The sequence below is a fragment of the Podarcis vaucheri genome, assembly GCF_965113315.1.
Source record: "Podarcis vaucheri genome assembly, chromosome: 5".
Taxonomy (NCBI): Eukaryota; Metazoa; Chordata; class Lepidosauria; order Squamata; family Lacertidae; genus Podarcis; species Podarcis vaucheri.
In genome coordinates, this window is record NC_138763.1 from 4056050 (window position 1) to 4077244 (window position 21195).

The following is a 21195-nucleotide window of genomic DNA, read 5'->3' on the forward strand; positions in this document are numbered from 1 at the left end:
GTGGGTTTGTGGCACTTGGGCTGCCACCCCAATTGTTTTTGCAGTAAGGAAAGTTATTCCATTGGGATAGCTCAGTCGGCAGAGCATGAGACACTCTCTCTCTCTCTCTCTCTCTCTCTCTTTCTCTAAATTTTATTAATTTTCAGCACATCATTTTCAACAGTAATTAAACACATTTTGACATCTTATACAAATTTTTTGACTTCCATCAATCTCATCTGAAAATGTTCCAGTCTAATCTCTAAATACACATTTCCCACTTCTTCAATTACATTTAATTCATAACTAATAAGCAAGATGAGCGCCGCAACCCCAGAGTCGGTCACGACTGGACCTAATGGTCAGGGGTCCCTTTACCTTTACCTTTTACCTCAGTCTATGAACGGAGGCCAAACAGTGGAAGGGCACCGGCGGCAGAAGGCCTCATTAGGGAAAGCACGCCTTGGTTTCAGAACGGTTTTGGTTTAAGAACGGACTTCCAGAACGGATTAAGTTCGTAAACCGAGGTACCTCTGTATTATAATTTGTGCAGCTGTCAATAAATTTGTGAGCAAGTCCTTCACAGCCTGCGAGCCTTCCACCCCATCGTAAATTGAGGGTGTACATTTAAACCAGGGAGTTGGCATCACTCCCATTGAATGCAATGGGATTTACTTCTGAGTCAACATGCACTCCATCCCAGAATAACCTCTGTATCCCCCTTGTGTGAATGGGTCCTTGGTCTCCGGCTGCGAAGGGCTCTCCACTCCAGCAGAGCAAGTGAGCACAGCTGGGATCGGAAAGCCAAACAAATGCCATTGTTGTTGCTTTCCCCTAAAATCGGGGCCAGATGTTTAACTGGGAGGGCAGTTTACCAGCGATTGGACAGTGAGCCAAGAACGGAGGGAGTAGCTTCGTTGCTCCGCTTGCAGATCAAGCCCAGATGGCCTTTTAAAAAGCAGAGCAGAGCGGGGAAACCACAATGGAGAATCCTGTAAAAAGGAGATGCTAACCAAGAGAAGGAAAATGTATTTGTTGTACTTATAGCATGTTTCTGGAGCAGGGCAGTCCACATTCATTCATCCTGGAGTTTTTGTGGAATCACTGACCCACTTTTAAACCCATTAGAGCAGTCTTCCACAAACCTGGACCTCCCCAAATGTCTTGGCCCACACTTGTAGTTTCTTATGATTGCTGGGAGGTGTCAGGTGACTCTTGTTGTTGTTTAGTCATTTAGTCGTGTCCGCCTCTTCGTGACCCCCTGGACCAGAGCACGCCAGGCCCTCCTGTCTTCCACTGCCTCCCGCAGTTTGGTCAGACTCATGCTGGTAGCTTCGAGAACACTGTCCCACCATCTCGTCCATCTTGACCATTGGCCCATCTACTTCAGTGCTGCTTGCACTGGCTGGCAGCAGCTCTTGTTGTTGTTGTTGTTTAGTTGTTTAGTCATGCCCGGCTCTTTGTGACCCCCTGGACCAGAGCACGCCAGGCCCTCCTGTCTTCCATCGCCTCCCGCAGTTTGGTCAAACTCATGTTGGTAGATTCAAGAACACTGTCCCACCATCTTGTCCTCTGTCGTCCCCTTCTCCTTGCGCCCTCCATCTTTCCCAACATCAGGGTCTTTTCCAGGGAGTCTTCTCTTCTCATGAGGTGGCCAAAGTCTTGGAGCCTCAGCTTCAGGATCTGTCCTTCCAGTGAGCACTCAGGGCTGATTTCCTTCAGAATGGAGAGGTTTGATCTTCTTGCAGTCCATGGGACTCTCAAGAGTCTCCTCCAGCACCAGAATTCAAAAGCATCAGTTCTTCGGCGATCACTTCCATGCACCAGGTGACTCTTAACTAACTTCAACCCCCAGGATGCTTCGGGGGAAGCCACGCGTGTCAAAGTGGGATAACAGTGCTTTAAGTGTAGGGTGTGCCTGTGGACTTTTGCCAGTAAGGCACGCAAAAGAATTTGGTCCAAAAGGAGCTCCCTGCCAACGGAAACAGAGAAGGTCAGGGAGGAGGCAAGCCTTGTCATCACATTGAAGAGCTAGTTTTCTGTGTGCAGGTGGGTCATTCAAATGCGCACAGCTCAATCCTGCACATGTTTGCTTAAAACCAAGTCCTGCTGAATTCAGCGAGGCAGTCAGGGCTCACCCACACTTTGGCAAACCCAGACACACTTATGAAAACCCAATCTCACCTGCTGAATTGAAGCTTGGTTCCGCAAAATCTCTCTTTGGATTTTCCGTGCATCTGATAGGATTGCCTTACTATGTTTTTTAGTTTTTGGGAAGCTGCCCAGGACGTCTGCCCAGTCTGATAGGCAGGGTACTATTGTTGTTGTTGTTGTTGTTGTTGTTGTTGTTGTTGTTGTTGTTGTTGTTATACAGTGGTACCTCAGGTTACAGATGCTTCAGGTTACAGACCTTTCAGGTTACAGACTCCGCTAACCCAGAAATAGTACCTCGGGTTAAGAACTTTGCATCAGGATGAGAACAGAAATTGTGCAGCGGCAGCAGGAGGCCCCATTAGCTAAAGTGGTGCTTCAGGTTTAAGTACAGTTTCAGGTTAAGAACGGACCTCCAGAACGAATTAACTTCTTAACCCGAGGTACCACTGTATTCAGTTTTATGATCTGTTTCTTCGGTCGATGTTTGGCTGTGAAGGTGATCAGTGCGTAAAAAGGAGAAGGCTGCTGGATTTGTGCAAGGTACAGCAATGGAACGATGAGCTACTTATAAGGAAACAAGGGATACGCATGGATCAACCGGCCCTGGCTTGCGCAAATGCAGAAAGTGTTGGCAGGGAGAGGTGTGTGCACAGAAGCCTCACTGCACAGATCCCCTCTTCCCTCCAACCTTCCGTGTTGTGCTCACTTGGACATCTGTAAAAGACATGATCAGGGGCCTTGATATAGCAGTTTCAGCATTTGTGTGCTCAGGCAAGCCTCTTCGCTTGCCTCCCTATTCCCACCTCTCAAATGCACGCCTTTCTCGCGTCCTGCTGTCACCTTCAGCCAAACAGGTTCCGCCGCCTTTTGCAAAACCTCGCAACACCCGTTTACCCCAGTCCAGTTTAACTCTATCGACATGCTGCTTTTCCACGGCAAACTATGCGGGAAATGTCCTGCAGTAAACATTACTGCGACGCCCTCCCACCAGATGTCAAAGAGAAAAATAACTACCAAACTTTTAGAAGGCAGCCCTGTTTAGGGAAGCTTTTAGTGTTTAATAGGTTATTGTATTTTAGTGTTTTGTTGGAAGCCGCCCAGAGTGGCTGGGGAGGCCCAGCCAGATGGGTGGGGTATAAATAATAAAATATTATTATTATTATTATTATTATTATTATTATTATTAGTTTGATTTGTCATTGATTTGTCTTGCTTGTGCCCTGCCTTTCTCCGTGCAAGGCGGCTCACGACGTACATTAACGCGGATTCATCTGAAAACGAACAGCAAACAAATCAAAACACTTAAACGAACCTATTGAAAGCAGTGCCGAAATGACTTAGATTCATTTTTAAAACACACACGAAGAACAGCGCCCCTTGAAGGCCCTCTCGCAGCAGCCAGTTGGCCACCAAAGGTCTGTTGGAACAAAAAATGTCTTTGGTTGGTGAGAGCAAAGCAGAGAGGGTAAAATGACTCTTGCCCTACGCTTTCAAGGCTTCGCTTTTGCAGAGGCTGTGGAAGGGAGTTCCACTGTCTAGGAGCAGCCGCCGAGAAGGCCCTGTCTTGTGTCCTCACCAAACGTGTTTGTGAAGGTGGCAGTGTTGCAGGCAAACAAAGCCCATACAGTGGTACCTCAGGTTACATACGCTTCAGGTTACAGACGTTTCAGGTTACAGACGCTTCAGGTTACAGGCTCCGCTAACCCAGAAATAGTGCTTCAGGTTAAGAACATTGCTTCAGGATGAGAACAGAAATCGTGCTCTAGCCGCACGGCGGCAGCAGGAAGCCCCATTAGCCAAAGTGGTGCTTCAGGTTAAGAACAGTTTCAGGTTAAGAACGGACCTCCGGAACGAATTGAGTACTTAAACCGAGGTACCACTGTAGTTCCTGGGTCTTGCCAAAAAAACTCAGGAGCCAGGAAGAGATAGAGTCCAATGACTTTATTACTTTGCAAACCAATAAGTTCAGCGGGATCACTTCCACAAAGGCTGAACCCCATCCCATTGCCCGGGGGGGGGGCGTTTACTTACAGGTTTCTTACACAAAGCGTTAAAATTTCCTCCAATCATGCATAGAAACCTTTCTCATTACCTCATTCAAGGAAGCAAACGAGCTGTTGTTAAGCAAAACCCATTTAGATACATTTTACTTCAAGCATAATTATAAGCATTTGCTTACATAGCTTTAATTCACTGTGTGGCCTTCGCATAAATACATTTTGTTGCAAAAGCTGTTGCGCTTTGCGTTGTGTGTGCTGTGAACCTGGGTGTGTTAGCAACTTGTGTTACTATAAAAGTGTCTGATAATGTGAGGTAGACTTGTGAGGTTCTGTGGGGAACAATATCGGGTGGGGAAGGGTCTTTCTCGAAGGGCCGCCTTCTCGCCCTGAAAACTGGCAATAATCCCCTCCCTCAGGATGGGACGGCAACCATTCACTGCTCAAATTCACCATATTTTTTTTAAAAAAACAATTTATTGAATTTCCGAATATAAGAACAAAAACCATAATTTTGACTGAACATTAACCATAATTTTTTGCTCTGTTACTTCGGTCGCTGTTTGGCTCTGAAGATGCTAAGTGCGAGAAAAGAAAAGGCTTATGCCTTGTTTCCTTATAAATAGCACCTCACTGATAGCCTCAGTCAGGAAATGGCTAGAAACCAATATTTTAGCACAGCACAAAATTACTGTCATTTGAGCTGGTGAAGAGCTTCATAAGAATTATTTATTTTATTTCCTCAGTTATTCAGTAATATGTATTTAGGAGAACTCTGGTGGCTCGGCTGGCAGAGCGTGAGACACTTCATCTCAGGGTTGTGGGTTCGAGATTCCTGCATTGCAGGGGGTTGGGCTGGATGACCCCTGGGGTCCCTTTCAACTCTATGATTCTATGTCCTTTTTCATTGGCAAATTCCAAACGTGTGCTGTGCGGCAGCGTGTATTGTGGTTCCTCAGCAGCCAGGAACTCTGCGCATGCTCAGAGATGTCATTCTTGTGCAGACGGTGCGAAAAGAAGCCTCAGGTTTATTTATTGTGGTAGCGTGCAATGTTTTTAATTCCAGGACGTTGTGCAGACACCGTCACCACAAGTGTGCTCGCACACACAAGTGTGGCCATCTAGAACAATTTGAAAGGGGGTGGGGAGGAGATAGACTCTGTAATAAACGAAAATCTGCCCTTGTCCCCTTATGGGGGACACAAGAGCCCTTATAGAGTCCTTTGTAGGTTCTCCATCGGTCGGAGAAAATAACAGAGGCCAACCAGAGAATATTGAGAAGCAAAGCAGCTAGTAAGCCTGATCTTTATTGATCTGTTGCAACAGGGTGCTCCCCTCACATGCAGGAAAAGAGGAGGAACCCCGAACAAAGGTGTGTCCGCCCTTATATAGACATTTTAAATTGCCCACCCTGGAGTCCAAGACCACCCCCAGATACATCACACCTACATCACAGAAAGGGCGGTCTACAGCAGAAATCTGAGTGCGTTGTTTACCTCCTGTCTGGCAGGTTACCTGTTAATGGTCACTTGACTGGATACCCTGGGGAGCCTGGCCAGTCTTTTGTAATGATAAATACTTAGTTCCTGAACCAGGTCACAGCCTCACCCTGTTCATACACAGACATACCCTTAAGACAGGATTTGTGAAGGAAAAGACAATGGGGAGGCTTTTCCATTCTCCTTTGACTTTGCAGAGAAAACATTTGGTCACAGTTTGGGAGCCAAAATAGCTTCATGGCTGTTTTCTTGTGCTGCTTCAGATATGCAGTTTATATATTTATGTATATGTTTGCTTGGTACATTGATGAACATTTATTATATATATATATATATATATATATATATATATATATATATATATGCTTTCGTAGATTTTCACGGGTACAGGAATGCAGGTTTTGGTGTCTTCGGGTGTCTTCCCGTGTAAGAGTCGGGGTGTCTGTGCGACGTTTCGACGAGGTCTCACTCGTCATCTTCAGGCTGGTGCTTTCGGCTTCTTGTTACTGGAACAGAGCAGAATCTGGTGTTTGAGTTCCTATAAATACTGTTGAGGGGTGTGGCTATACACCACACCCCTCAACAGTATTTATAGGAACTCAAACACCAGATTCTGCTCGTCGAAACGTCGCACAGACACCCCGACTCTTACACGGGAAGAGACCTCGTCGAAACGTCGCACAGACACCCCGACTCTTACACGGGAAGACACCCGAAGACACCAAAACCTGCATTCCTGTACCCGTGAAAATCTACGAAAGCATATATATATATATATATATATATATATATATATATATATATATGCAGGTTTTGGTGTCTTCGGGTGTCTTCCCGTGTAAGAGTCGGGGTGTCTGTGCGACGTTTCGACGAGGTCTCACTCGTCATCTTCAGGCTGGTGCTTTCGGCTTCTTGTTGCTGGAACAGAGCAGAATCTGGTGTTTGAGTTCCTATAAATACTGTTGAGGGGTGTGGTGTATAGCCTCCAACGTTCTGGGCAGAGAGGAAGTTCCTAGATTAGTGTGCCTCTTCTTCTTTTGTTCCTTAATTACTTGAGGGATATCTTGAGTGATTTCATGAGTGATATTCTGAATACCACTGGGTGGGTCATTAAGTGTAGATTAGTTGCTAAAGCTTTTGTGTCTTGACCTCTTGAGCTTGTGAAGAGTTTTTCTGAGAAGATGGCTGTGCTGCATTTAGTTGTGCTCTGGCTTGGCTTCGTGTATAGGGGCGAGCTGTGGTTTTGTGCCTTGTGCCAGCCAGATCTGTGTAGGGATTGCAGGGGGGTGCAGCATCCGGAGGTGCCACTATAGTTTGGCTACTGGATGGAGTCTGTAATATGTCTGTGGAGAGGGTCTGGGTTTGGGTCTGTTGTGGTTGATTGGTGACGGCGTTCTGTGTGCCTCTGGTTCTGGTGTCGGTTTTTGTGGGGAGGGCTAATTTCCAGATGTCTGGCAGGCGGGACGTGTCGTCACGCTTGTTCATGTTGTGAGGGTGTTTCTCTATCTCGATGGCTTCCATGATTATTCTCTTGTGGTGATGTTCCATGTTAAAGAGCAATTTGGAATCTGCAAAATTAATTTCGTGTCCTGTTTCTTTCATGTGTTGGAAAAGAGAGGAAGTTTTTTCTTCTTTTTTGACGGCATTCTTGTGTTCTGCGATACGTGCATTTATTCGTCTCTCTCAAATGTGTTAATCGCCAATGGATACCAGAAAAACAGGGTTACGAAGCTAATCCAAAAAGAAACACCCCCCAAAAACCAAGACACAGAAGAAAACAATGGCATGGCCCTCCTTCCTTATATCAAGGGCACTACAGACAAAATCAGCAAAATCCTCCATAAACACAATATCAAAACAGCCTTCTGCACCAACCAAAAAATAGCCAATATCCTCAGAAACCCAAAAGACAAAATCCAGCTGGAAAACCAAGGGGTCTATGAAATACCCTGCAAAGTCTGCCCAGCCACGTACATTGGACAAACAAACAGACGAATAAATGCACGTATCGCAGAACACAAGAATGCCGTCAAAAAAGAAGAAAAAACTTCCTCTCTTTTCCAACACATGAAAGAAACAGGACACGAAATTAATTTTGCAGATTCCAAATTGCTCTTTAACATGGAACATCACCACAAGAGAATAATCATGGAAGCCATCGAGATAGAGAAACACCCTCACAACATGAACAAGCGTGACGACACGTCCCGCCTGCCAGACATCTGGAAATTAGCCCTCCCCACAAAAACCGACACCAGAACCAGAGGCACACAGAACGCCGTCACCAATCAACCACAACAGACCCAAACCCAGACCCTCTCCACAGACATATTACAGACTCCATCCAGTAGCCAAACTATAGTGGCACCTCCGGATGCTGCACCCCCCTGCAATCCCTACACAGATCTGGCTGGCACAAGGCACAAAACCACAGCTCGCCCCTATACACGAAGCCAAGCCAGAGCACAACTAAATGCAGCACAGCCATCTTCTCAGAAAAACTCTTCACAAGCTCAAGAGGTCAAGACACGAAAGCTTTAGCAACTAATCTACACTTAATGACCCACCCAGTGGTATTCAGAATATCACTCATGAAATCACCCAAGATATCCCTCAAGTAATTAAGGAACAAAAGAAGAAAAGGCACACTAATCTAGGAACTTCCTCTTTGCCCAGAACGTTGGAGGCTATACACCACACCCCTCAACAGTATTTATAGGAACTCAAACACCAGACTCTGCTCTGTTCCAGTAACAAGAAGCCGAAAGCACCAGCCTGAAGATGACGAGTGAGACCTCGTCGAAACGTCGCACAGACACCCCGACTCTTACACGGGAAGACACCCGAAGACACCAAAACCTGCATTCCTGTACCCGTGAAAATCTACGAAAGCAAATATATATATATATATATATATATATATATATATATATATATGACCTTAATTTTTTTTTATTTCAATATATACATATGGAACAGTTGCCGTTTTCCAAGCAGAGAAATCTTTCATTTTAAAACGCCTGCAAACACTGAAACTTTTAATGGTGCAGAGTTGAAATCCGGGCAGGGCAACGGAGCCCACAGGATGTGGCGTCACCTCCGGGAACCAGCAAGGCATGGCACCGCTGGGTGCAAAAACAGGCAGGAAGAGGGGGGTCCGATTCGAGCCTCCTCTCTCTGCAACTCTTCGCTGTCACTTTCATTTGAGACGCCACCTGAATTGCTGGAATTGCAGCATCCCTGGCAGCTTCCGACCAGTTTTCTTCACCTTGAACCCAGGTACAAGCCGTCTCTGCGCGCATGCCAGGGTTTGTGCCAAAGAGTGTGCCCTGGGCTCCTTTAGAAAGCCCAGCTGTTGTGGGCACGGAATGGGGTATTCCTCGAACTCTGCGTGCAAACACTCTTTTCTGGGGAGGTCTCAAGTTACTAGTCCTTCGTGTTTTTGCCTGTTTTCAAGAAACTAAACCCAGCAGGTTTTCTTATCGATTGATTTGTTCAGGGGTCGGTTTGGCAGCAGCAGCGGGCATCGTCAAACCCCATGGCAAGCTTGGAGGTCCGGGAGGGGCAGCATGCAAAAATGGTCTACCTCACAAGGCTGCTGTGAGGATGTAAGGGGGAGACGGAGAACCGTGCGTGCTGCCTTGAGTTTCTTGGAGGGAAAGGCAGGATATATACCGTATTTTCCGCTCTATAAGACGCACCAGACCACAAGACGCACCTAGTTTTTGGAGGAGGAAAACAAGAAAAGAAATATTCTTAATCTCAGAAGCCAGAACACCAAGAGGGATCGCTACGCAGTGAAAGCAGCAATCCCTCTTGCTGTTCTGGCTTCTGGGATAGCTGCGCAGCCTGCATTCGCTCCATAAGACACACACATTTCCCTTTACTTTTTAGGAGGGAAAAAGTGAGTCTTATAGAGCAAAAAATACGGTAAATTTGACAAATAAAGGTCCTCAAAAACAAGGCCTGGCGAATGGGTGGGGGCAGTCGCAGACGTGAAGCGCTGTGAGTGAGAAGGCCTTGATCCGTATTGCTACCGCCTCTCCACAGAAGCTGAGAGAGGACTGTAGGGATCAATACGATTTGTTCTGGGAGGAAGATTCCAGAGTTGCTGAATCATTTGGTGTCCCCTAAGAATTATTTCCCCCTTCTCCCCATTTTTTTCCCCGAAAAAGTTACTAAGAATCATTTTTACATTTATTTATGCTGTTTATTCAAAGCATTTCTCCTCCTACTCTTCAGCCGGAAAGGCTCCAACAGTGGCTTATGTATTTGTACGAGTAGCAGCCTCTACCCTGAGGCTTGCGCTCTAAAAAGACACGGCATGAAAGGAAAGAGGGATGGGGAGGGACGAGGAATACAAGCAAACTTGGCAGCTGATGGTTAATGTTAGCATGTGTATCTTTGTATGTGTGTGCTATGTAAGTGTATTTGTGAGCCAGTGTCTCTAGTGACTAAGAGATCGGGTTATAGATCTGGAATACAGTATCTTTATCGCCATGAACTTGCTAGGTTGCTTTAGGCTGCAATTTGGATTCAGTGGGACATTTGTGAATAGGTGTGTATATCTGCAGTAGCGGATGTGGTCCCTCCATCTCCCATCAACCGCAGATAGCAAGCCTGTTCACTGGAGACGGTACCACATTGGCTAACCCAGGCCACCTTCCCTCCTGGTCTTGGGGGATAAAAATACTGTTCTATGTTAAAAGGTTGTTGTAATGATTGCATCATGAGAATCTGTGAAGTGCTTTGAAGACTGGGACGTGCCGTGGAAGCTGAAAACTTGGACCTGCGGAGCTGATCCTTTGCAAAAAGTGCTCTCTAAGTGCTCTTGAGGGCCTTCTTAAATATAATAATAATAATAATAATAATAATAATAATAATAATAATAATAATACTACAGTGGTACCTTGGGTTAAGAACTTAATTCGTTCTGGAGGTCCGTTCTCAACCTGAAACTGTTCTTAACCTGAAGCACCACTTTAGCTAATGGGGCCTCCTGCTGCTGTGCCACCGGAGCACAATTTCTGTTCTCATCCTGAAGCAAAGTTCTTAACCCGAGGTACTATTTCTGGGTTAGCGGACTCTGTATTCTGAAGCATCCGTAACCTGAAGCGTCTGTAACCTGAAGCGTATGTAACCCGAGGTACCACTGTAATAATAATAATAATAATATTTATAATAATAATATTTATATCCCGCCCTCCCCAGCCAAAGCCGGGCTCAGAGCAGCTAAGAACAATAAAAGTAACACAAATATAGTATTTCTGGATGAAATTGTACCACTCTGCTTAAAAAAAAGAAGGGTGGGGAGGAATGCAAGATCTGGAAGTGGGCTGGTGGGCTGGAGGTGTTTGGAGATCACAGCATCTTTAATTCTCCAGAGGGCTGTGTGATACGGAAGTTGGAGCAAGGTTTTCTCTGCTGCTCCAGAGGGTGGTACCTGAACCAACATATTCAGATTGCAAGAACAGAGATTCTGACTCAACTTTCGGAAGGGCTTCTGACAGTGAGCCATTCAGTTGTGGAAAGGCCTACCGTGGAAGGTGGTCAACTCATTTACGGGAAGCTGTTGGCCACCTGCCAGGGATTTTCCAGTCGTGATTTCTGCATTGCAGGGGGTTGGACTAGATGTCCCTTGGGGGACCCTTCCATCTCTACAGCTCTGGCTCTTGTTCCTCTACGTCACTGTCTTTGCTTCCTCTGCGGCTCCTTCCTCTCCTCCACCTCCACCATCCTACCTGCGCCTTTCTCTTCCCCGCCTGCCCTTTTGGGCCACCGTCGCTTCTCCAGACGGTCTGCGGAGAGAGAGACCCCCCAAAACCACAGCTTACTCCCAAGCAGCCCCGTTTCCCACCGAGCGCGGCTCGCGGGTCTCTTCTTCCTCCCACCGTGATGCGAAATCCAGACTCCTTCTGGCCGGGATTCCTTCCGGCCCCCGACTCCGCTGGCAGACTCCCGGGGACCGTGCCGCAAATGTGGAATTGTTCAGAGCGAGAACAGAAGGCCTTTCTGTGAGCCACACGTTCCTCTGGGAAGCTGGCCAGGAGACCTATTACTGTCCATTAAGCAGGGCTGGGGGGCTAATGGGGTTTCGGCCGCCCCCTGGGAAAGGCCAGGCGCAGGTCTCTGTCCGACCCGTTTGTGACAGCAGTGGGAGATAGTCAAATGAGGAACCTTGATTGCAAGCTAGCTTGTTCCAAGCCTCCCGCAAGGGGCTTCTGGTCTTATCCTCCCCCCAGCTCTCCCCCCCATCCCTGGACAAAGCCACGCTCTGTTTAAATGATTAACTTCCGCACACAAAAACAGGGGTGTTTAAACTTCCAGATCGCCTTCGGATCCCCACGGTGGATGCACCAAGCAGCGCAGGAAGATGCCTCGCGTTGTGGCCACCAGACTCGGTCCCCAAACTTTCTGGGGCCACACACCCCCTTGCTTGGTCCCTTACACACCCCCAGTGCCCCCTCCCTCGCCTATGAAAAAACATTGCTCAGATTCGTGGCTTCGCACAGCCCACAAAGGAAGATCGTAATGTTTAATAGGTTATTGTATTTTGGTGTTCTGTTGGAAGCCGCCCAGAGTGGCTGGGGAAACTCAGCCAGATGGGTGGGATATAAATAAATTATTATTATTATTATTATTATTATTATTATTATTATTATTATTGTGGTACCTTGGGTTAAGAACTTAATTCGTTCTGGAGGTCTGTTCTTAACCTGAAACTGTTCTTAACCTGAAGCACCACTTTAGCTAATGGGGCCTCCCGTTGCCGCCGTGCCGCCGGAGCACGATTTCTGTTCTCATCCTGAAGCAAAGTTCTTAACCCGAGGTACTATTTCTGGGTTAGCGGAGTCTGTAACCTGAAGCGTATGTAACCCGAGGTACCACTGTATTACACAACAAGGTTCAGTTACAGTAGCAGCTGATGGCCCATTTATCCAAAATCCAGTCAAAACTATTTATAGTTAATTAATTTGACGGTAGCAGTGAACTGGAGGCAGCTTTTCAAAGTCTTCTGGTCGTTTACACCCCCAGAGCCCCTCTGCCACCTCCTTGCTGCTTGGGGCCCCCCACCCCAGATAATCCCCATTGTGTACTTCCATAAAAGTTCTCTCCTTTTGCGAGATCTGTTGACATCGCCGTAGCAGTTATTGAAAAGCCTGGCAGGCTGTAATTCCCGGATTTGAAGTGCTTAGCAACAGGTTGCTTTGCTTTTGAGGTCAAAACGGCGGATCTATGATTCTATGGTTTCTAAAAGGTTTGCGTACGTCCCTTATAGTTTTAACCTAAGTACTGAATATGACCTCTCCTTTTTGCCCTTGATGTTAAAGATAGATGGTTTGCACATATCTGCCTGCCCAGAATTCATAATTCTGGCTCTCCAAATTTCCTGGGCCTCTGCCTGCTCTCCAGCTGAGGAAAAGTTGGGGTGACTGTTTCCTAAAACCGGGACCCCACCCTCGCCTGCCTGACTTTGCTTCCTTCTGTTTCCCTGCAGAAGCTGAGCTGTGGCATGCAAGCAGATGAAGGAACGGACTGGCTGCTGGAACTGTTAACTGAGGTCCAGCTGCAGCAGTACTTCTTGCGCATCCGCGACGACCTCAACGTCACGCGCCTCTCGCACTTCGAATATGTCAAGAATGAGGATCTGGAGAAGATTGGCATGGGGAGGCCTGGTAAGCAAGTCCCCGCCACTTAACGCCGACTCAACCGGCAGCATCACGGGATGGGAAGAGAAAGGGAAGGAGGACGCTTTGGAGCAAATCCGGGTGTCCTTTTTATTGTGCGTTGATGACGCTTTGTGCTCACGGATGCTTTAGCTGAGACTCCTGCCTTGCAGGGGGTTGGGCTGGATGACCCTCAGGGGTCCCTTCCAACTCTACAAATCTCTGAATCTGTGAAGGTCTCAGGGTAGTTATATGCAATCCTGCTATTATTATTATTATTATTATTATTATTATTATTATTATTATTATCATCATATTTCCAAAACCAAAAAAAGAAAATTTACAAACGTCAAATCCAACATCCATATTCATTTTCTAACATAAACCTATTACATAATTAACTAAATTAAAATATACCTGATCACTCTAAACTTCTCTTTGCAATTCTGCTTTCAACGGTTTCGAGGCAATCACTGCATGCCCCGTAACTTGCTACAGAAATCCCGTAACTTTTTGTACCACAAATGTCTGGCTTTATTTTCTGCCCCACTTTGGTTGCTGTCTAGTACAGGAGGCCCCCTCCAGATGTTAGATGATCATCCACACACCAGATGTGTGGGTGATTCGGTATAGGTAAGGTAAAGGTAAAAAGGTAAAGGACCCCTGGATGGTTAAGTCCAGTCAAAGGTGACTTTGAGGTGCAGCAATCGTCTCACTTTTCAGGCCAAGGTTGCCAGTGATTGTCCACAGACAGCTTTCCGGGTTATGTAGCCAGCAGGACTAAACTGCTTCTGGCACAACGGGACACCGTGATGGAAGCCAGAGTGCACGAAAATGCCATTTTACCTTCCTGCCACAGTGGTACCTATTTATCTACTTGCACTGGTGTGCTTTCGAACTACTAAGTTGGCAGGAGCTGGGACAGAGCAACAAGAGCTCACCCCATCGTGTGGATTCGAACCGCCGACCTTCTGATCGGCAAGCCCAAGAGGCTCAGTGGTTTAGAGCACAGCGCTATAAAACGGCCACAAATTGTTCTTCTTATTAAATTTGCATGCCACCCTTCACAGGGCGGTTCACAACATAAAAATACAAAACGGAAATACCGAATACATAATAAAACACAAGCAAAACAAACAAACAAACAGAAAACAGCCTCCCACAGACACATTTGAAAGGACACATAATGTTAATGCCTGATATCAATAGGCAGGGAGTTCCAAGGTTATGGAAATTTGGTTATAGAACTAGTGAAGTGGAGGCAGAGAATAGACTGAGCCAGAGGCAATGACAGGTGGAGTTCCCGTTTTGCACCTATCCTGCTCCCTGCTGAGTTTCACAAGGGCAAAACATAGAAAGCAGGATTGTCTATAACTGCCCCGATACCATCATGAGCATAAATCATCTTCAAATCTCTGAAGGGCTGTCACATGGAAGAGGGAGCCAAGCGTGTTTTCCGCTGCTCCATAGGGATTCAAATTGCAGAATGGAGATTCCAACTAAACAGGAGGAAGAACTTTCTGACGGTAAGAACTGCTTGACAGTGGAACAGACTCTCTTGGGGGGTTGGACTAGATTCCCCTCAGGGGTCCCAACTCCAATTCTATGATTCTATTTTTAAAAAGCCATGTCTGAAAGGTCCTCTGAGTAGCACAGAACTCAGCCATGTGTAGGATTGCACCGCCCAAGCGCCACATAAATGTGAAGTGCATTATGAATTTTTATTTCCATGTATTTTTAAAACTAGGGACGCGGGTGGCGCTGTGGGTTAAACCACAGAGCCTAGGACTTGCCGATCAGAAGTCGGCGGTTCGAATCCCCGCAACGGGGTGAGCTCCCGTTGCTCAGTCCCTGCTCCTGCCAACCTAGCAGTTCGAAAGCACGTCAAAGTGCAAGTAGATAAATAGGTACCACTCCAGTGGGAAGGTAAACGGCGTTTCCGTGCGCTGCTCCGGTTCGCCAGAAGTGGCTTAGTCATGCTGGCCACATGACCCAGAAGCTGTACGCCGGCTCCCTCGGCCATTAAAGCGAGATGAGCACCACAACCCCAGAGTCGGTCACGACTGGACCTAACAGTCAGGGATCCCTTTACCTTATTTTTAAAACTAATGCATGACACCTTATTGCCCCTTTTGGAGTTGAGGTTATGAAAAGAAAAAGAAAATTGCCTTTATTTTGAAAGAGGCAGGCCTGAACGATGATCCCAGTCCCCTTTTACTTCTTCCCAACACTAAATAGCCACCTGCAGTTTGGAATGCCTGGCCGGGAATTTGCTGGGCGAACCTTTACAGAACGAAACATAAATGACACACAGATGTATGAAATGAAGACTTTCAGGTTTTGTGGGTTGGGTGTTATTTTTTTTTAAAAGAATTAAATGAAAAGCAGTTCTCTTGGGAGCCTGAGATTGAGTGGGAGAAGAGAGAAGGAAAGGAAAGGCTTAGCCCTTTCCCTGCCAGGCATTTTCTTGCTCAGAATGAACCCTCGCCCTTTCCCCACTAACTCCCCTCTAACAGGGTTCTGGATTTGTGTCTGCAAATCTGGAATCTCAGGGTTGCTTTGAGCGGAAAACTGACCAGCAGGCTAAGACCCTCTCCCCTGCCCCCAAGTTGATCCGCTACTCAAAAGGAAAGTTTCCCCACACTGACTTAGCTGGTATTCATTTATGAAAAACATGCAGGGCCATGTTGCAAATGCTTGTACCGTGTGCTTTGCCCTGTAGTGTCCTGGAACTAGGAGAATTAGAGGGTGTTTCAGCTACAATATTCGGTATATCTTTAATAATAATAATAAGTTTTATTTATACCCCACCCTCCCCAGCCAAGACCGGGCTCAGGGCGGCTAACACCAGGTATAAAAACAATTGATTAAAATACAACTTAAAAACAAGATTGAAATACAACATTAAAACGCAGCCTCATTTCAGTAGAAACTCAAATCTAAAACTTTTTGGAGATGAAAACGTCCAATCATTGCAGAATCACCTGCCACAATGAAACATCCAGTCTGGTGATGAGTTCCTTGTGGGGCGCATGCATGCAATGGGGATTGGGGGTGGTGTGCGTGAATACTTCGGGAACTGACCAGTCCACCCCCCCCCCAAACTGGCTGACCCTCGCTTTTTGCTTTCACAGGTCAGAGGCGCCTCTGGGAAGCTGTCAAGAGGAGAAAGGCTGTGTGCAAGCGGAAATCTTGGATGAGCAAAGTAAGGGCAGCTGTACTCAAGAGGGCTAGAAACTTGGTTTTTTTAAAATCCCCGCTGGATGGTTGTTTCTGATTAGAGGCACACTGCTAGTCTCCCATTACTGGTTTTTTAAGAAAGAAAGCTGAAATGCAGCAGTAGGGGGTTGTAGCTGTAGCTGCATTTTAAGCTTGAAACCAGGAGGCGGATCTGTTCCTTTTCCAGCACGGCCTGCTTTATGTTTCAGCCTCCATGCTCTGATTATTTGCCTATTCATTCTTTTAAAATATGCACACGCAGCTGTGCACCATGGGGTCTCTAAGGCGGCATATTTACAAAACGTGCAACAAAGCAGTGTGGAGTAGTGGTTAGAGCAGCACGCTAGGGACCTGGGAGTCCAGGGTTCGAATCCCTACTCGGCCGTGGTGACTCTGGGCGCCTCTCAGCCTAACCTGCCTCCCAATGAGGGGATGAAAATGAAGAGTGGGAGACAGCCCTTCAGATATTCAAAGATGGCTGCCGTGTCACCTTTGGGATCTGCGACCAGCGGGTTGGACTAGATGACCTTGGGGGGTCCCTTCCAGTTCTACAGTTCTGTGGTTCTAGGACTGTTAAACCTTGAGCTCCTCGGAGGAAAAAGGTGGGATATAAATGCAATAAATAAATAACTAATGCAAGAACAAAATGCAAGCGAAACCAGACTTAAAACCCCAGTAATCAAAGAGAGAAATCTGCATTAAGAGCAGATTAAAAAATACTGCGCTTGTGGACAGATGCACCATGCAGACCTCTGTCCTCGGAAGGTTAATTTCCCAAGGCACTTTGGCTAATCGATTGCAGTTTACAGGATTAGTTGCAAGCTCAAAATAATTAACCGCCTTCGTTTCTGCTGAGCCGTCAGATGGGAGCCAGGCGCTTTTCGTCCCTCTGGCGCCCCCTTCTGGCTGAGGCTTCCTCGGGAGCAAATTTTCATCCCCAGGCTTCATTGCTACTGGGGAACCGACCCTGCCACTCTGCTGTTATTAACGTCTGTTTGCATAGGGTGCTGCAGATGGAAGGGGGGTCTCTGCCCCCCCTGCATGCACACAGACCCGCGTACAAGCAGCAAGTGGAAGTGATAAATAGCTGCAATTGGCCGTGATGTCTCCGAGCTCAACGGCTGCAAATTGAATTCACAGTAATTATCAGGAGAGCATTGAATTAACCTTCATGGCTGGCTTGGAGCCAGGCTTTTAACTGCTTGCAGATCATCTCAGCGAGAAGCCCTCCTTTCGCTGGAGAGGGTGGGGATCTGAAAGGGCATGTCCCCTGGGATGCCTTATGAAACCAGGATCAGGCCAGAGACCCTTTGAGGTCCAGCCTTCTGCTGCTTATAGTAGCTAGGCAGCTGCTTCTAGGAAACTCCTGAGCAAGACATAGAGGCAATAACCTTGCCCAGTTCTCCCTCCATGACCTACAGAGGTATTCAGAGGTACCACTAGGACTGCAGCAAAATGTTGCAGCATGCAGCTCTTCTGTTAAGAGTTCCAGCCACTCCGTTGACTCAGTTTCCCAGTATCCTGTGCTCACAAAACATGCAACTCCTGGTGACTTAACAGCAGCTGAAGCAACCCGCGGTTAGAGGTTGTCTGTGATTAAGTGGCACATGAATGCTGGTAAATAAAGTAAAACAAATTTGTTGCGGCTTCCCTTCTTTACAGCACCCCATGCGGGCCAGTTCCATGATAGAATTCTGGGCACCTTGAGAATCCGTTTGGATGTTTCATGGGGAGATGGGGATCATGAGAGAACCATCCCTCCCACCCGGACACTGAGGTCCAGCGCCGAGGGCCTTCTGGCGGCTCCCTCGCTGCGAGAAGCCAAGTTACAGGGAACCAGGCAGAGAGCCTTCTCGGTAGTGGCGCCCACCCTGTGGAACACCCTCCCACCAGATGTCAAAGAGATCAACAACTACCAAACTTTTAGAAGACATCTGAAGGCAGCCCTGTTTAGGGAAGCTTTTAATGTTTAATAGGTTATTGTATTTTAGTGTTTTGTTGGAAGCCGCCCAGAGTGGCTGGGTATAAATAATAAATTATTATTATTATTATTACCCGAAACCTCATGGCCAGTAGGCCTTCTCTCTTGCTCAGAGACCCGTTGGGTCCCTTACCAGTCCCTGGGAAGTTGGAGTGTTTGGGAATATGCTGTGAAGCTCTGCCTATGAGATGGAGATGGGGAAAGGGCAGTCTTCTCAGGCCTTTCAGCTGCCATCACCCTCATCCATCTCCCTGTGCGTGTCTGCATCTTTCTTATTTATTTATATACTGCCCTTTGTTAAAAAACAAAGCAAAATGTATCTCGAGGTGGTTAATAATCCTTATGTGTCTTTGTTTAATTTACTTCGGACTGTTGCATCTCGCCCTTCTTAAAAATGCATCCCAAGGCATCCCAATATAATGGCAATTTTTTTTAGAGGAGAAGGAAAACTCTGACCCTAAACCTCCACTGCCTCACTCATTTATGAGAAAGGCTTCAGGAGCAAACCCTAAGGAAAAGCCCACTGTAAATTTTACAAAACAAATAAATAATTCCTCTCTCCTTCCGCGCAGGTCTTCAGCGGGAAGCGGCCGGACTCGGACTTCCAGCCCCTGGCGCAGTGCGGCCTGGGCAAGCAGTCCACCCCGCCCCCCCTGGAAGAGGGTCAGCAACAGGCCTTGACATGCCTGATCAGTGAAAAGGACCTGATGCTCTTTGAGAAGTTGGGTGACGGCTCCTTCGGGGTGGTGCGGCGAGGGGAGTGGTGCACGCCCACCGGCAAGTTGGTAAGGGCGCCACCTTCCCCCAGGCTTTCCTCCCTCTGGCTTTCTGCTGCGCTGGCAGTAATGGAGGCGAGGGGGCAGTTTAGCCAGTACAGTGGTACCTCGGGTTACATACGCTTCAGGTTACAGACACTTCAGGTTACAGACTCCGCTAACCCAGAAATAGTACCTTGGGTTAAGAACTTTGCTTCAGGATGAGAACAGAAATCGTGCAGCGGCAGCGGGAGGCCCCATTAGCTAAAGTGGTGCTTCTGGTTATGAACAGTTTCAGGTTAAGAACGGATCTCCAGAATGAATTAAGAACTTTACCTTTACCATACAGTGGTACCTCGGGTTAAGGTACTCCTGACCATTAGGTCCAGTCGTGACCAACTCTGGGGTTGCGGCACTCATCTCGATTTATTGGCCAAGGGAGCCGGCGTACAGCTTCCGGGTCATGTGGCCAGCATGACTAAGCCGCTTCTGGCGAACCAGAACAGCACACGGAAACGCCGTTTACCTTCCCGCTGGAGCAGTACCTATTTATCTACATGCACTTTGACGTGCTTTTGAACTGCTAGGTTGGCAGGAGCAGGGACCGAGCAATGGGAGCTCACCCCGTCGCAGGGATTTGAACCGCTGACCTTCTGATCGGCAAGCCCTAGGCTCAGTGGTTTAACCCACAGCGCCACCCATGTCCAGCCAGTATGGTGCTGTTGGCTAAATAGGTAAAGGACCCCTGGACGGTTAAGTCCAGTCAAAGGCAACTGTGAAGTTGCGGCACTCATCTCGCTTTTCAGGCCAAGGGAGCCGGCGTTTGTCCACAGACAGCTTTCTGGGTCACGTGGCCAGCAGGACTCAAGTACTTCTTGGGCTTGCTGATCAGAAGGTCGGCGGTTCGAATCCCCACACAGGGGTGAGCTCCCATTGTTCTGTCCCTGCTCTTGCCAACCTAGCAGAAGTAGATAAATAGGGAAGGTAAACAGCGTTTCCGTGCGCTCTGGTTTCCATCACGGTGTCCCGTTGCACCAGAAGCGGTTTAGTCCTGCTGGCCACATAGCCCAGAAAGCTGTCTCTGGACATTCGCCACCTCCCTCAGCCTGAAAGCGAGATGATCATAATCATAATAAAATTTTATTTATACCCCACCCTTCCCGGTTCAGGGCAGCTAACAACAAATTTAAAATACTTAAAAGCAGAATAAAATACAGTATAAAAACATGAATAACAATAAAATTCAAAGTTCAGAAATCAATTTGGGGAAAATCCATCTAATAAGCATTAGATAATCCCCAGGGCTAGCTGGCTGAATTGGTCCTACTTGGGCCAGCAAGGAGGCCAGGGGAGAATTAGCTGTGGGGTCTCAGAGCGGGTGATCTTCATAAAAGGGGAGGAGAAGGAAGAGGAGATAAAAGATCAGGCTGAATTCAAATTAAAGGCCAGGCGAAATAGCTCTGTCTTACAGGCCCGACAGAAGGAGGTTAAATCCTGCAGGGCCCTGGTCTCCTGGGACAGAGCATTCCACCAGGTCGGAGCCACCACTGAGAAGGCCCTGGCCCTGGTGGAGAATAGTGTGACTTCCTTAGGGCCCGGGACATCTAAACTATGGTTATTCATGGGCCTTAAGATCCTCTGCGGGACAGACCAGGAGAGGCGGTCCCGCAACCCTATAGTCGCCTTTGACTGGACTTAACCATCCAGGGGTCCTTTACCTTTTTTACCATTGGGTAAATATCGGGGTTTGATGCACATGTGGGTTTATCCTGGACCGGCCAATAGAATCCAGGCACCAGCTACACAAAGAGAACATTTATGTAGAGTTTGCAAGGTTTGAACGGCACAACTTCAGCTGCCCTCGGTGGCTTCCAGCAAATTAACAATTGGTTCTTCTTCCAATGTCATCTGCAACAACCGTGTCGGCTGCTGCCCTCTGGGTTA

At 47.3% G+C, this 21195-nt stretch overlaps 2 protein-coding genes across 7 annotated transcripts in view; one reads left to right on the forward strand and one right to left on the reverse strand.

Annotated features, from left to right (window-relative positions):
* Positions 1-21195, reverse strand: part of LOC309532935 (uncharacterized protein) — a 317735-nt gene that overhangs the window by 277010 nt on the left and 19530 nt on the right. The window lies entirely within an intron of this gene.
* The window catches only part of TNK2 (tyrosine kinase non receptor 2), a 97455-nt gene that overhangs the window by 35818 nt on the left and 40442 nt on the right, over positions 1-21195 (forward strand). For all 6 annotated transcript variants that reach the window (XM_082223957.1, XM_082223958.1, XM_082223959.1 and 3 more), the window contains 3 exons: positions 13128-13305; positions 16431-16501; positions 19069-19281. In XM_082223957.1, coding sequence (XP_082080083.1) covers positions 13128-13305; positions 16431-16501; positions 19069-19281 — 462 coding nt within the window. The remainder of the gene's footprint in view (positions 1-13127; positions 13306-16430; positions 16502-19068; positions 19282-21195) is intronic.